Consider the following 15,098-nt stretch of genomic DNA (forward strand, 5'->3'; position numbering starts at 1 on the left):
TTGTAAGTTCACTTTGTTTTATTTCAGGTGTCCCCAGATATCATCAGAAATTAGACCAAAACTATTTGATAATATTTTGGATTTTCACAGTGTGAGTAGAGAACTCAAGTAAGAGCAGCAATACTTCAACATATCTTTACTGAAGTAAAAGTAAAAGTAGTTGTCCTAGAAATTCTCAAGTAAGAGTAAAAAAGTGTTTGGTAAAAACTTTACTCAAATACTGAGTAACTGACCAAATTATTTAATATTTAAAAACTACATAATCAGACAGACCGAAATATAAGCTTAAGTGGAAATGTTGGAATTTTAAGGACCAAAATGACAATAATTCATATAAGTAACTAAAAATAACAAAATCAGGTGAAGGAAAATGTTTCCAAATCAGTTTCTTTCAATAAAAAACTAACAGAAACTGCAGGTGTGTCTGAGTCTGGTGAATTTGAGTTAAAACATGTTTGTTTTTCATTCAGTGGGTAAAAAACCCAGAAAGTTTACTTAAGAGCAGAAAAACTTCATAATCCAATTACTCAAGTAAAAGTAAAAAATAAAACATTCCTAAAAGTAATTTTTTTCAAAAAGCTACTCAAGTCCATGTAGCTGAGCCACAAACCTTGATGACGATGTGTCCCTTTCTGGTGCCGCTGCGGTCCAACTCGCGATGCTCCTTCACCATCACGATCTCCCCCTCCTCCTCCACCTTGTGCGTGTTTTTCTCCACGTGGTTGAGGATGCGCCAGTAATCCTCCTGGGCGATGCAGACGAACTGGTCGAGGACGACATGCGGACAGCGGGTGAACTTGTAGTAGAGCAGTAGATTGCTCTGCACCACGTTCGGATACTCAAAAAACAGCAACGTGGACGCATGAGAGCTGGCAAAGTGAGGCATGGGAGGATCGCACAGACAGAGGAAGGAAATGTCCAACAGCGGAAAGCTCTCGCTGAAATAAAACTGAACTGGGAGAAATGGAGGTCCAAAATCATCTCAGCTATTTGAACAAGAAATCACTAAAACATGATCTGCTCCTCTTGTCTAACTCATCAGTTTCTGCATTTGTTTCACTAACGTCTACCTCTGCAACTTCCTGTTTATGTGTGGTAAGGAAACGATATGTGCAGCAGCGGAACTAGTCAGTGTGGACAAAGGGACCTTCTGTGTCTTTTCACATCGCCATTATATTAAGAATGTGTTTTTTCTTTAGAGAAGGTCACTCGAACAAAGAAACTGATGTTACTGGGATTCTGTTGAGAAAGAAAAGTTTATATAAAAACAAGCAGGAGGAGAAATGATTGAGCTGCAGAGGCACACATGAACTCTAAGAAGAAAAGCAGAAATGAAATCAACTCAACTTTGGTATTTCTGTTCCATGACACGCATTTTACTTTACAGGCTAAAGACGAGCAGGACTAAAATTAAAAGATTCATAGCAGTAAAAATAAATACTGTACAGAAATGGCTTATTTTTTGTACAAAAGAGGAAGTGTCAATCATAGAATCAGTCTATTTTTTACTATAGGAAGGAGAAATCATAGAGCCAGTTCAGGCTTTTACTAATGTCAGAAAAATGATAAATTATAAGAAAAGAATCACAAGAGTTCATTCAAACTCATGATACAACTTTTAGTGAACGGAAGGAGCTAAAAATCCTTAAAATGTTAAAGCTTTAACTACTGTTGTACACTTTATGAAGCTATTACAGTAAAGAATAAAAAACACCAGCCATTCTGCACTGTAAATAATAATAAACTGTTTAATGAGGTAGGCTCTGTGCTAACCTCTAGCCTGTTAGTTTTTGTAGTTGGTCTCCTGTATTTTTACAAATGTGTTACTTTTGTAGGAGTATTACCACAAATAATTGTGTTTTTTTTGCAACAGGAAATATTTAACAATCAAAATTATCTTTCTTGTAAGCAAGGTAAAAGTTTTCTTTCAGTCAGCTGACGGGCAGTGCACAGGAATATGTGAGAGAGGGGCAATGCTGTGTTAATCTTTACTGTATCAATGCTTACAAGTCATATGTAGCTAACCAAACCCAAAATAGAAACTGTTTTCTCTTGCTCATTTGGTTCAAATGGTGTAAAAAGTTCCACAAATTAAATAATTTAAATAAAACAGAAGGGGGAAAAATTCAGTTTTTCATAATTTGATGATTTGGTTGTCAAATTCTTTTAAGCTGTTGATCAAATATTAAATTAATGTACTATTACTGGCTATTTATGATGATTAAATAGATCAACAGTAATACTAAAAGTGCCGTCAGATTGTTGCAGAGGGACAAAGAGAGGAATTCATTTTCTCCACCCTGAATAAAACCACCATTTCTGTTTGCTCTGTTTTACCTGGCAGTCATCTCCTTTGGTGCGAACTTCTCCGTTCATGTACTGCTTATCCAGTGAGGGCGAGATGCCAAAGCTGTTCCCCATACAAAGAGTCTCTGTTCGGCTTTCTGCATGGCTGATCTCCACGGCTCCGTTCAAGATCACATACCAGTGGTCGAGCTGCAGACAGACCAACAGCAGCAGCAAATTATTCTGATTCCAGCAGCTAATCCCATAAAATGGGCCGTAATTGCTTCTTAGCACTGTTCTTTCAGGTGTTTAACAATACAGACATGTTGCTGTTTACAACCAGAAATTTTGCACACGCACATAACGCCAGAGGACAAAAAGACGATTATTTTGCATGCCATCCGTAGCCGCACCAGAACGACTCAGTCCACAAAATTAAACCTGGACATTAGGTGTTATTAATTTAGTGCAGTGTGTCACAGCAAGGGGGGAAATGATGCAGAGGAACTGTTTAAGAACAACTGAAAACCACTCATATTCTTCTGTTTTCTTCGCTCTCTTTGTTGACTACGCTACACACACACACACACACCTGTTGCCATGGCAACTGGCAATAACGTCACTATACATATAAACAAGATTCAACAACAAAAAACACCCAAACATTTCCCACACACAGTCCAGAACATTCAGTCAGTTACAGTTTATGTTTTAGGCTTGATACTTATTTTGTGATTATTAATAAGTGATTGCTGTGGTAGCTTAGCTACCGCTGCTATTAGCTAAGCTAACACAGCGGTGGTGTATTAGCTAATTTAAACACTACTGATGATCTGTCAGAGTTGATGTTTAGGTAAGCTTCTACTTTTATTTTCTAACTGAACCAAAACACGCTGGATCCCACAGCATATCCACATGTTGAGGTTGTCATAGTCAAGCTAGCATAGCTAAACTACTTCTCTCTCCCTTCCTACTTTTTTTAAATTAAAACTTTTTCCTAACCTTGAAATCTAGTTGTTGACAATTACTAGCAAAGCACTGTGTCATTTTTCTCTTATATATTAAGCAGGTATTTAAGATATAGTGCATTATGTTGACCACTGAACAGCTAAAACCAATGCTAGTCATTGTTAGCTAGCAGCTTTTGCTTTGTAACGTGCCTATGAACACTAGTGTATGCAGGGTTGGTTGTTGGTCTTTATCGTTGCAGTCAAAACATCCATTGGTTGTTGCCAAACTTGTAGTATATTTCGGTGCTAGCGGGTTGTGTTTCTGAGTTATGTCTCCAGCAGTTGCTTTTTAAATAGAAACTGCTTCATTTCGCTCAGGAAGGAGGGCGACCGAACCCTGGGCTCCCTCTGCAGCCATCACTGATATTTGTGAGTGCTTCTCTCTTTCTTGGCCCCATCGGTTTCTATTTCTGTTGCTTTACCTGCTGCCCCGCTTGTTTCTCTGAGGTGATGAAAAGGAAATAATTGAGACAATCAACCACACGTAGAAATACATAGCACACAAAAGTTAACTAGCAACTCTGCTGTGCTATTATTGATTTACTTAATGAATATGTAGAGAAATAACCATGAGATGACAAGTGAAAAATGAAGCTATTTTTGCTTTTTTTGTTCCCCTGAAGCATGTCCCTGCTCTTTTCTCCTCTACTAAACCACTTCAGCCTCTTTATTGTCCTTTCTCTCTCACTCAGCCAAGCCATTTTGACTTCTGAGTGGAGCCAAGTGCCTCTCTTTGACATTCACCATGTGAATCCAGAGACACAGTGGAGGAGCGCTGCCCATCAATCGACCTGACAGAGACAGCAGGGAGGCACACAGACAAACACACGGCTGTTCAGATACACATTTTTTGAGAGAGTCTCTAAGTTTTACCAATGCTGAGATCAATTCCCATCTTCCTGATCTCAGAAATGGTCGATTTGATATCAATTTTCGGTCAGTTTTACTGCTGCTGTGTGGAGGAAACAGTCAGGATGGATCTCTTGTCTCTCAGACATGTAACTTAATTAATTTGCTTTGTAGCAGCTCAAGTGACTGGCAGCACGAACACAGTGGCTCTGCACACATCGAGAAGCATCACATGCTCCTTCAAACCTTCATTTACTGCTTTCGCAGTTATATTATGGTTTTGAATTAAGAGAGAAATATTGATACAAAAGAAAGGTTTTTCAACACAAATTGTACAAAAGGTGTGTAGCATCCAGGATTTTTCATGCAAAATATCAAATGCAATAATAATATCAATATTAACATGTCCAATCCACATGCAGGTTTCCCAGAGGGAATGCTGGGAAAGTGTAGTTTCTATCGGCAGATGTATTTCAGATGAAGCTACCTGTATTCTGCTAATGTCAAAAAAACTAACAATTTTCAGTTGTAGTGTTTCAAACTTCTTCTGTCAAGTTTCTCTGGTCAAGAATACAGATGTGATGTTTTTAATATGCAGGAAGGGGAATCACACAGGAAGCCACATTTGATATCTATTTGAATATGTATGTTATCAGTTCCTCGTTGACTCAGCTGTGAAAAGAAAATGTTCCTGAGTTTTTGTGGGTGAACCTGTTTCTGTGGGCTTATTTCTTAACAGCAGAAATCATTCCTACCTCTTGTTTGTTGTGCAGGATGACCGTGCCAGATTGCTCCACCACCTCAAACACCATGACGCTGCACAAGTCTCGTCGTACGGACATGGTCATGTTGGCGAACGCAGGCAGCTGGTGCAAAAACTCCAGCAGTTGTTCTGTTTGTCAAAGAGACGATAACTTTGTTAGAAGAGAATCTCTTAAAGCTTCTCTTTCTGCAAAATGTGACAGTAAAACTAAAGAAATACAGATATAATGAAAACATCATGGCAGTAAAAACACAAAATCTCATCAAGTAGTTTTGGTCTAGTTTCTAGTGGAATATATTGGTACTTTTGAAATGAGACAAAATTAACTTACAAGTTTTCAGAAAGAAATATGAGCTTGTTTTATGTCAAAAATACTTGTTCCATTGGCAGATTATTTCACTTATTACAAGACTTTTTTTTTTTTGCTAAGTTACTTGTAAGTTAGTTTTGTCTTAATTCAAGCGGACTAAAACATCTGCAGTAGAAACTGGACCAAAAGTACTTGGTAAGATTTTGTGTTTTTGCAGTGTAGGAAGTTGTTCCTCTTTTAAAACATGACAACCAGAGCAGAAATTACTCTGGTAGAAGTGTATATAAATCATAAAGGTGGAATCCCATAAGAGACGTAGAATCTGCCTCATCTGTGCTGCAGCGGAGAACAGAGTGACCTTGATCCAAACTGCTCAAGTGCTTTAAAAAAAATTTTCTTCACAGCCTTACTGCTGTAGTTTTATATTTTTATTACTCTTCTGCTAAGACTCCTCTTGAGTTTGCTCTTTCTTGGTATTTGTTAAATGCAACCTACAAGGATCAGAATGCATTTCTTTAAATCCGCAGACTGGTGTTGCAGGCATGATGAAGGTAAACTATGCAAATATAACACATGCAAAAAAAGGTACAGTTACTCTGGAAAACATAAATCAAATTACGCACTACTCCATGAAGGTGATCTATGTTGACCAGTTTAGTCAGATAAATTGTTAAAAAAAACCTAAAATGTATAATACTTTTCAGAGATGCACTTTGAACGTGTAAATATACTTTAGTACTGTTCTTCTTTTGTTTGATTTTCTCTTAAATGCATTTTCGTGTACAACAATTTATTATTTTATTACAATACGTTCAATAAAGTCAAGCTAACTAATTAAACTCACACTGCCAAAAGCATGACATAACACCTGTTATGAACATGAAGGAGTCTTCATGGATGTTTATGACCGTTGTCTTTAAGTCTCATTCGGTAAATAATGACACTTTTAATGCAATTTGTAATGGAAGTTTGCAATAAAAGCGTCATTATTTACCAAATGACACTTAATGACAAAGCTGATGAAGATTCCTTCATGTTCACGTCAGTCTGATGCTCATATGTTTCTTCATACTAAAATCAAATGCACCCCTAATGACGCTATTTTAGATTCATTTTCTTCTTTAAAGTTAATATTCATGAGCTGAAGAGAAGGCGGTGAAAAGGCCAGACCCCCGGCCGGCCCGGAGGGCTCGCAGCAGGCCAGGCCTTTACCACCTCGCCTCGCTCTCTGATGTGGTCACCTTCTTCTCCAGGACCCCACTGGGTCCCACTAATGAGGCCGTTTAAGTGATTGCCTGCTTAAAAATACACATTAGAAGGGCGCTGTTGTTTAGATACCTCTGCAGGGGGCCTTGTGAGGGGAGGGCTCCCTGTGTGTTCAAGCTGAGCAACAGATGGTCCCAAAATAGCAACAAAACCAGACCAAATTCATTTTTAACAATTTTATACAAATATTTGATCAGTAGGGGCACACCGATTCCGTTTTCTGGCCGATTACCGATCTGGGTAGTAATTAGTTACATTTACTAAAGTAAATTAGATATATTTTTACCAAACTGTACTTTTTACTTTTACTTTTTTATTAAGATGATTCAAACTGATTACGTTTTTGGTCATTTGTACTGAATTGTCATAAAACAAACTTAAATCTGAGTAAACAGTGACTAATACCAGTATTGGGGAGTGACTAGTTACATTTACTTGAGTAACTTTTTTGAAAAAAAATTACTTTTAGACTTTTAGGAGTATTTTGTTTTGACTTTTACCTGAGTAATTTTATTCTGAAGTATCTCTACTCTTGAGTCAAATGTCTGTATTTTCCACCCACTGAATGAAAAACAAACATGTTTTAACCAAAATCCACGGGACTCCGACACACACCTGCAGTTTTGATAAAGTTTCAGAAGTTTTTTTAGTAAAACAAGCAACAAAAGAAACTGACCGATGTCATCATCGTTGCGGTCGGCTGGGTCTTTTTCCAGACACTCTCGGACCAGGTCCCGGCCCAGAAGTCCGTCTGACGCTCTCTCCAGGTCTTCATCCTCCTCCTCCTCTTCCTCGCTGTCCACTGGAGCCTCTGGCAGTCCAGACAGATCCACGTCTCCCAGGTCGCTCTCTGTGGCCTGAAGAACACACAAGTAATCACAAGGAGGTGGGGACTGTTTTAGCGTTTTCTGCAGAGACAAAACACAACCACCAAACACCAGAGTATGGCCAGATGAGATACATTTTTAAATTTTGGTCTTAATTTTTTGAGGAAAACTGCTGCAGAAGTCTCTAAAAAAAGGTGAAAAAAGCGCCAAAATTTACTAATAAACACTAACTTTACCTCTACAATACAATGTGCATCAAGTGGAGATTTTTTGCAATTTTAGCTTAAAGATATCCAAAGTTGGACAACTTTAACTGCAACCAATGCAGTTAAAGTTGATTTATTAAATCAACTTTTCAGATTTTACTTGTAAAAACAGCTGATAATGTTGCTACTTTTTCTTCCAGTTAGCCATTATTTGCTACTTTCTGTTGATCTGTCACAAAAAATCCAAACTACATTCAAGTTTGTGTATGAAACAAAAAACTGGTAAATAAATAAAAGCACTGGTCTTTATAATAAAAGTATAAAACTAAACTAGCAGTTAAAATTCTTTACATGTTGAATTAGTTGGGAATTTGAAGGTCAGTGCATTTTGCCTGTGGGTGTTAGTGTAACACATTAAAATAAATCATTAAAAAAATCCATACTTCATTATAAAATACCCAGAATATTTACAGACAACTATCTGGAACAATCTTTATAGCACAAGTTCAAAACTAAACTAGGTCAGAAGTTTCTATGAATATTTTCAACTACTCAGTTGTACCTGTGACCTGGACTTTCAAAATAAAACCACATCCTGGCATCCAAAACCTCTGAATGTTCAAATGTCCTGGCTGCTCAGGGCCCAGGTTGGCCTCAGCAGGAGCAGGGGCAATTAAACCATCAACCTGGAGGTTAAAAGTGGAGCCCTCTAGTGGCAGGGCCAACGCCACGCTTTTCTGATTTCTATCAAAATTCAAATGTTTTGTGAAAGTTCTTGTATGATGAAGTTCTCACATTTCCACAATTTCAGCAGTAGTAAAAGTAAAGACGAGAAATTAGTTTGGAGAAGTAAAGAAGTTTCCGCCTGCTCAGTGTTTTCTGTTTCAAATAAATAAATGACAAGATCCCGAATTTACAGAAAATGCAAATGATTTAATACATTTGAGCTTCTGAACTCTTTTATCCATCATTTACAATAAAATTACTATATATTTTTATCATTTACTGATTTAAAATTGCCTAGTAAAATTTAGTGATTTTTTTTTTTTCATCCTTACAGGAAAAAAAAAAGACTTCGACTCTGAATCATTTTAAAATTACTTTTTTTTTTTTTTACAACAATGAGGTTAAAAGAGCAACAGGCTCACTAAATTCTCATTTTCTTCCCTCACTTCCTGTCGTGAACAAACCCTTCACTGCCACTCACACCTGATCGTTGGCTGCGCAGGAGTTCACCAATGTCAAAACAAGTTTTAGCTCAAAGGATATTTCCTCGACATGAATGACACCAAATCCAAAGAAAACACCTCATGTTAAAAAGAAGAAGAGAGATGTGGCAAACGTTGCTTCAGAATGTAAACTAGCTGAGGGAGGAAAGGGCAAAAGTCCAGAAGTTGGGGAAAAACAAACTTCTGAGGTTATAAAGAATATAAATGCATGGGAGAAACTCGGTAAAACAGTGACAGCTGAGGAGCGCAGCTGACTGGAAGGGTCAGCCCTTTAAGACAGCTGTAAACAAACACGGAGCCGGGTCAGCAACAAGCCGATGGGATCAAATCCGTGTGATAAATACCTAATCTGAGGGTGAAATGATCTGCGCTCTGTGTTAAATGTCAGACCCGGATAACCTCATAACCAACCAGGCAGAAAAATCCTGCAGGAGGTTGAAAAAAGGGGGATAAAATACCTTTTTTTTTATTTTGGTCTGTTTTTGCATCTCTTTTTTTTGTTTGTTTTGCTTTTCTTGTCAACATTAAATTCCTTAAAATATGAATTAAAAAATAATTAAAAATATTAAAAATAAAAATATTAAATATGAATAAGGTGCTGTATGTAACTTTTATGAAAAAGAAACTGTAACTGTTGTGGAAAAATTAAAAAAACAAAAAACTGAGCTTTTCTTCCTACAGCCAGTACTGACTAGAAACAACCAATCAAAGCAAGGAGGCAGATCTTAGCGCTGTCAATCATCCTCCATGTGGCGCTGCTCATCAAAATTATCAATGTTACCAATTTGTAATGATTTCATAAATTTAAGCTTCTGAAGTTTTTTATCGATCATTTATATTAAAATTACTATATAGTAATATACAAGCTATGCTAGCTGTAACCTAGCGTACTATAATTAATGCTAAGGCTAGTTAGCACAAAGAACACTGATGATAGATGAGCGGTTCTCCTATAACAGAAAGTTGTTTCTCCACCATTAGCACATTTAGCAGTACATGAGGTTGATTGGCAGCGCTAAGCCCCGCCTCCTGGCTCTGACTGGTTGTTGTTGGTGCATTTCTTTCGACTGTAACTGTAGCTCAGATAGGAGGTAGAGAAGACTGGTCTTTTTACAGATTATTTGTCTCATAAACTGTTAGTTTTAACAAATATGTAAAAAAAAACAAACATTTTTATAAAAGTTGCATCCGGCACCTTTAACTGGTTATTTTTAATAAAAATGTATGAAATATTTATTTCTTCCTTAAATGTAACTAACTTTAAAAGCTTTGTTAACAGATTGTAAATCAGCCCAACAACAAACTAACCTTCCTGGTTGCTGTGATTAAAGCTACCTAAGACAAACAGCCTTGTGTCAGTAAGAAACTCTAAGATCCATTTATAAACACAGCATGCAGGGCGGGACGGCCAAATAATTACTGTAAGCCTCAGCTTGTGGAGGCTAAAAGAAACATTCTTGGATTTATAACGGCTTTCTCCTCAAACAGCGGAGATTAGAAAAGTTAGTGGATTAAAACAATTAGATGACAGGTTTCTTATGTTCTCTTTTGTCTCTTATTGACTCTCAGTCCTTCAAGCACTCAAGAGAGGCTTGTCGAAGCACACTGAGCTGGTAAATACTGGAGAAACGTCACAAAGGCAGAGAAAGGAAGAGGCGTGCAAGGTGACCTCAATCTGCTGCAGTGGAGTAATTAGCAGAGGAAACAAACTATTTCAAAATTAAAGGAGACAAGAGTGAAAAAGTACTATCAAGGTTTTCTTACTAAATGCTCCTATTTTATTTGACACAGCTGATTGGAGAATTAGCTGTAAACAGAGACACACTCATCAGAAAGTTGTCGGTTTCTTGTTTTGTGAAGCTTAAGGCTGTCGATACAATTTTCATAACCGACAGGATTTAAAATGTATATGTTTGTTACCTTCCTGGCATAAATGGTCATTATTTATTCATATTTAAACCAGCAGTACTTGCTGCAAAGCAACACTGTAAAAGACTGAGTTAAAATTTTAATTTAATTTTGAATCATATATTAGTAATTAGCAAGATTAGCATTGCTGGCGTTGCTGATTGATGCTGAAAATGGCTAACTGTGAGCTGGTTCCCTCAGTGACAACATCCACACCGAAGAGTTTAGGTAGGAAAACTACTTAGTCCTCAGAAATGTTCACCTGTTTCTGATGACAGGTTATCAGCAGGAGTCTGCCAAACTGAACACAAACTAATATTTAGTAATAGTTATTAGGTTTATAATATCAGATCGACACCATCAGAGTTTCTGCAAAATGGGCACCACTAACGAAGGCACAGCGATTAGGTTTCAGTACTTTAACTGGAGGAAAGATGGCGCTGCAAAAGGTTAGGTTTACTTCCTACACCTGACCTTCAGTCCACAGCTGGAAGATCAGAACTGATGAGCAATAATTAGAAGGATTAAAGGTTGACAGGTGAGCAAACAAGTCACTAATTTTAGCAGGGTTCATAATTTATTCCTTTTGATTTATTAATGGCAAAGTGGGAGAGAAGTGTTGATCATTCATCTGTAGTTTTTCTAGCAGAACAAAGAAATCTGTTCCCAGCCGATTCTGTGACCCAAAGAAACGTCTTTTTCTAACCCACCTGGTAAATGTCCGACAAGCTGCTGCTGCCTGAGTCGCTGGTGATGCTGCACCCTGATTGGCTAGGCGCCATGTGCATCACCTGCTGATGGGCGTGGTCTGTCAGGTGCATCTTATTGAGATCGGCAGGAAGCTGTTCATACAGGAAGAAACGCACACAGAGAAAGGAGGATGAGTTTCCAACATTCCCTGTATTACACAGGGAAAACACACAAATTTCACGCGCACACACACACACACACACACACACACACACACACACACACACACACACACACACACACGTTTGTGTTGCTATCTTTGTGGGGACTTTCCATTGACTTCCATTCATTTCTACAGCCTAAACCACCTTTACCCCTTTCCTAACCCTAACCAACCAAAACTCAATTCATACCTTAGCCCTAAATCTGACCCCTGACCCAAAAACAGGGTTTCCCCTAGTGGGGACCAGGCTCCGGTCCCCACGAGGAGCGATTGGTCCCCACAACGTAGTATATGTCAGGAAAATTGTCCCCACAAGGTATTACAAACAAACGCACACACACACACACACACACAGCGGTTTTCATCAGGCTGAAAGCCAGAGCTGCAGAAAGTAACTTCCGACGGCCGTAAATCAGGATCCAGCAGCTTCGACTGATGTGATCTTCTGGTGTAAATCCTGACTTTCTTCTCACAGGCAGAAACAAGTCAAACAGGAACTGCTTGCAATCAAGCGTCTGAACAAACATTTCTGGGGGAATGAAGGAAAAGCAAACCCAGTCTAAAGCTTTCTACTCTCTTACATTAGAGAAAACTTCCACTGTGTAGATCTCATTTCCAGACAACAGTTCGGACTCAGAATCTGAAGTCGACTGACTAAAAACATGAGAACTGCACTGCTGCAGCTCCTCCAGAGCAACACGGAGTCTAATTCACTCATTCTTTGATTCTTTTCACTAAAATAACTGAGTAAATGTAACCAGTTGCTACTAACCAACACAGCGGATTCTGAATTGGCCCACAGCTATCGACTGGCTCCGTTAACAACCTTTCAGTCTCCAGTCCTACCAGCTGAGACCCAGGACCGGGTCAGGGCAGGACCGGGTCCGGGTCAGGGTGAGGACCGGGTAAGGGTGAGGACCGGGTAAGGGTCAGGGTGAGGGACAGGTCAAGGTCAGGGCAGGACCGGGTCAGGGTAAGGGTCAGGGCAGGACCGGGTCCGGGTCAGGGTGAGGACCGGGTAAGGGTGAGGACCGGGTAAGGGTGAGGACCGGGTCAGGGTCAGGGTGAGAACCGGGTCAGGGTGAGGGACAGGTCAAGGTCAGTGTGAGGACCGGGTCAGGGTAAGGGTCAGGGCAGGGCAGGGCAGGACCGGGTCAGGGTGAGGACCGGGTCAGGGTCAGGGACGGGTCAGGGTGAGGACCGGGTCCGGGCAGGCTCAGGGCAGGACTGGGTCCGGGTAAGGGTGAGGACCGGGTCAGGGCAGGGCAGGACCGGGTCAGGGACGGGTCAGCGCTCGGCCGTAAATGCTCGCACCGACTGCTGCCACATGAAGCCTCTTTGAGCCGAACTGGAGCTCAGCAGCAGAGGAACCACAGCGGCTTCATGCAACATTAAAGACGTTACGTCTGGGGTTCCCCCTCTTAGCAGGTCTGCTGTTCTGCACAACCTGATGAACCTTTAAGCTCCACCATCTTCAAACCCAGAGGGAAACACCAACAGAACCGAGGAAGTTCATGTCGTTAACGTGTAATACAGCACATTACCAAGAAACATTTACTAAATTTAACTACAAATTACACGAAGCTGCTAGGAACGGGCCTCAGCGAAAATTCAGGTTCCATATTTTTCCAGAGTAAAACACCTTGTGGACATTCTGGTACCACATATTTAGCTATCTGGGTTTTTATCATCTGCATGTTCCACATTTTATCAGACTAAAGTTGGATAATCGGCAGATTTCCCAGATATTGTTAACATGAAGAGGAAAAATCTAAATCAGCTCCATTTCTGAACTGGACTGGATTATTTTACACCCAAATACAGCTGAAATAAATACAACCATTCAAAACTAAAATGGAAAACGGTCAAATCAAGTAATATTGTGATAAAAAAATTATTAAATATGTGAAAGCTGAAACCATTAATCACAATTAATCTACTAATTAAATAATTGTCAACTAATTTAGTAACTGATTCATCGTTAACTGAAGAATATAAACTCAAATTACTTAGAAAAAGGAATTGAATTATTCATTTATTTACATACTTTAATGCATTTTTAATATGAAAAAGTTTTGGTAAAATAAAAAATCTGCAGATTAATCGATTAATCGTTACAATAATTGATCAATTGCAGCCCTAAAATATGTTGTTTTCATGATGTAAAGCACTGTGAGCTGTCTTGTTGCTGAAATGTGTTCTAGAAATAAACTTGACTGATTGATTGTTATTGATCAAGTCTATACCAATCAGTCTTCGGTATGCAGCCTTGTGCTTCTGCATCTATTTAAACATGAAATATTTGTGGTTTTCTTCGATTCAGACTCTGATGTTAACGCATTAATAGCACAGCTGTTTCTTATAAAAGCATTTAAGGATCAGCATCATAAATTTAAAAGCCGCTATTTTAACATTTATGCTCCAATATTTTCTGAGGAACGAGGCGAAGGAACGACTGAAGAAGCCTTTAAGTGAAATCCATTTCCTATTAAGCACAGCAGAGTAATGCTTTGTGTGATTCACTATTGACCCAAAGACAACACGCAATCTTGGGGTTATTGATTGAATTACATCCAATCACATTTACACATCACTCTACTATTAGTCCTAATACTTATTGCTGACTAACTGCATGTTTACCGTGTTTCTGTGTGAATGAGGACGACAGTGAATAATTGCTAATTTCACCAAAGCGAATGCATATCGATTCCTGCATGATGGAGAAATTATGAGCCGTTCTTCCAATATTTTTACCGGTACTGGGAGACGGAGCCTAAAAGGGTAAACTGGTGCATCGAGCCTCATTTATGAGGTGAATGGCAAAAGGAATAAAGTTTAATATTTGCTTTTTAAGTCTCAGAAGTCTGAAAACTTGAGGAAGTAAAAGTATCGAATTTCAATAATTGGTCAATACTGGACCACCTTTCAGCAACAGAGGTTATTTTAGCCTCAAGTGTCCAATAAATCTGCACTGCAACGGTCAAAATTATAATTCATGTTAATAAAAAGGAGACAAAACCTCCAGCCTCTTTAAATAATGGAGTTATTTCTAAACATTTTACTAAAGGTAATTATTCAAACTCTGTTATAAAAGGAGAACAGTGGGGCGGAGTGGAGTGGGGTGGAGCAGGGTGGAGTGGAGCAGAGTGGGGTGGAGCAGGGTGGAGTGGGGTGGAGTGGAGCAGAGTGGGGTGGAGCGGAGCAGAGTGGGGTGGAGTGGAGCAGAGTGGGGTGGAGTGGGCATCACGGCTCCTCTTCACGCCACAGAATTAATCCCGCTCTAATCCCTCCTTTCCCTCCCAGCGGGGGAAGGACAGGGTCTTCCTTCCACTCTCCTCATGCATTAAGGATGAGCGTCAGGAGATTAAATATAAATGCGCGTGGCTCCTTCAGCTGTACAATTTCATCATGTCAAGGCGGCGGCTCCAATCTTGGGAGGACTGAGCTTTCACTCCACCAATTATTAGAAAACCAGGTTAACTGCAGAAAGATGAGCGTCTTGTGTTATGAAAACACACAGCAGCGAGAAAT

The 15,098-nt window shown here is 39.2% G+C and overlaps 1 protein-coding gene across 13 annotated transcripts in view; it reads right to left on the bottom strand.

Moving 5' to 3' along the window:
- Positions 1–15,098, bottom strand: part of rapgef6 (Rap guanine nucleotide exchange factor (GEF) 6) — a 152,921-nt gene that overhangs the window by 42,624 nt on the left and 95,199 nt on the right. For 12 of the 13 annotated variants that reach the window (XM_015037469.1, XM_015037470.1, XM_015037479.1 and 9 more), the window contains 5 exons: positions 11,365–11,496; positions 7,161–7,341; positions 4,901–5,037; positions 2,338–2,496; positions 611–763 (listed from right to left, as the gene is read on the bottom strand). In XM_015037469.1, the coding sequence (XP_014892955.1) occupies positions 611–763; positions 2,338–2,496; positions 4,901–5,037; positions 7,161–7,341; positions 11,365–11,496 (762 nt within the window). Of the gene's footprint in view, positions 1–610; positions 1,037–2,337; positions 2,497–4,900; positions 5,038–7,160; positions 7,342–11,364; positions 11,497–15,098 lie in introns of those variants that run through there. The other variant, XM_015037481.1, reaches the window with a different exon arrangement.

The sequence above is a fragment of the Poecilia latipinna genome, unplaced genomic scaffold (assembly GCF_001443285.1).
Source record: "Poecilia latipinna isolate Pla-1442-1.1 unplaced genomic scaffold, P_latipinna-1.0 Scaffold407, whole genome shotgun sequence".
NCBI classification, from domain to species: domain Eukaryota; kingdom Metazoa; phylum Chordata; class Actinopteri; order Cyprinodontiformes; family Poeciliidae; genus Poecilia; species Poecilia latipinna.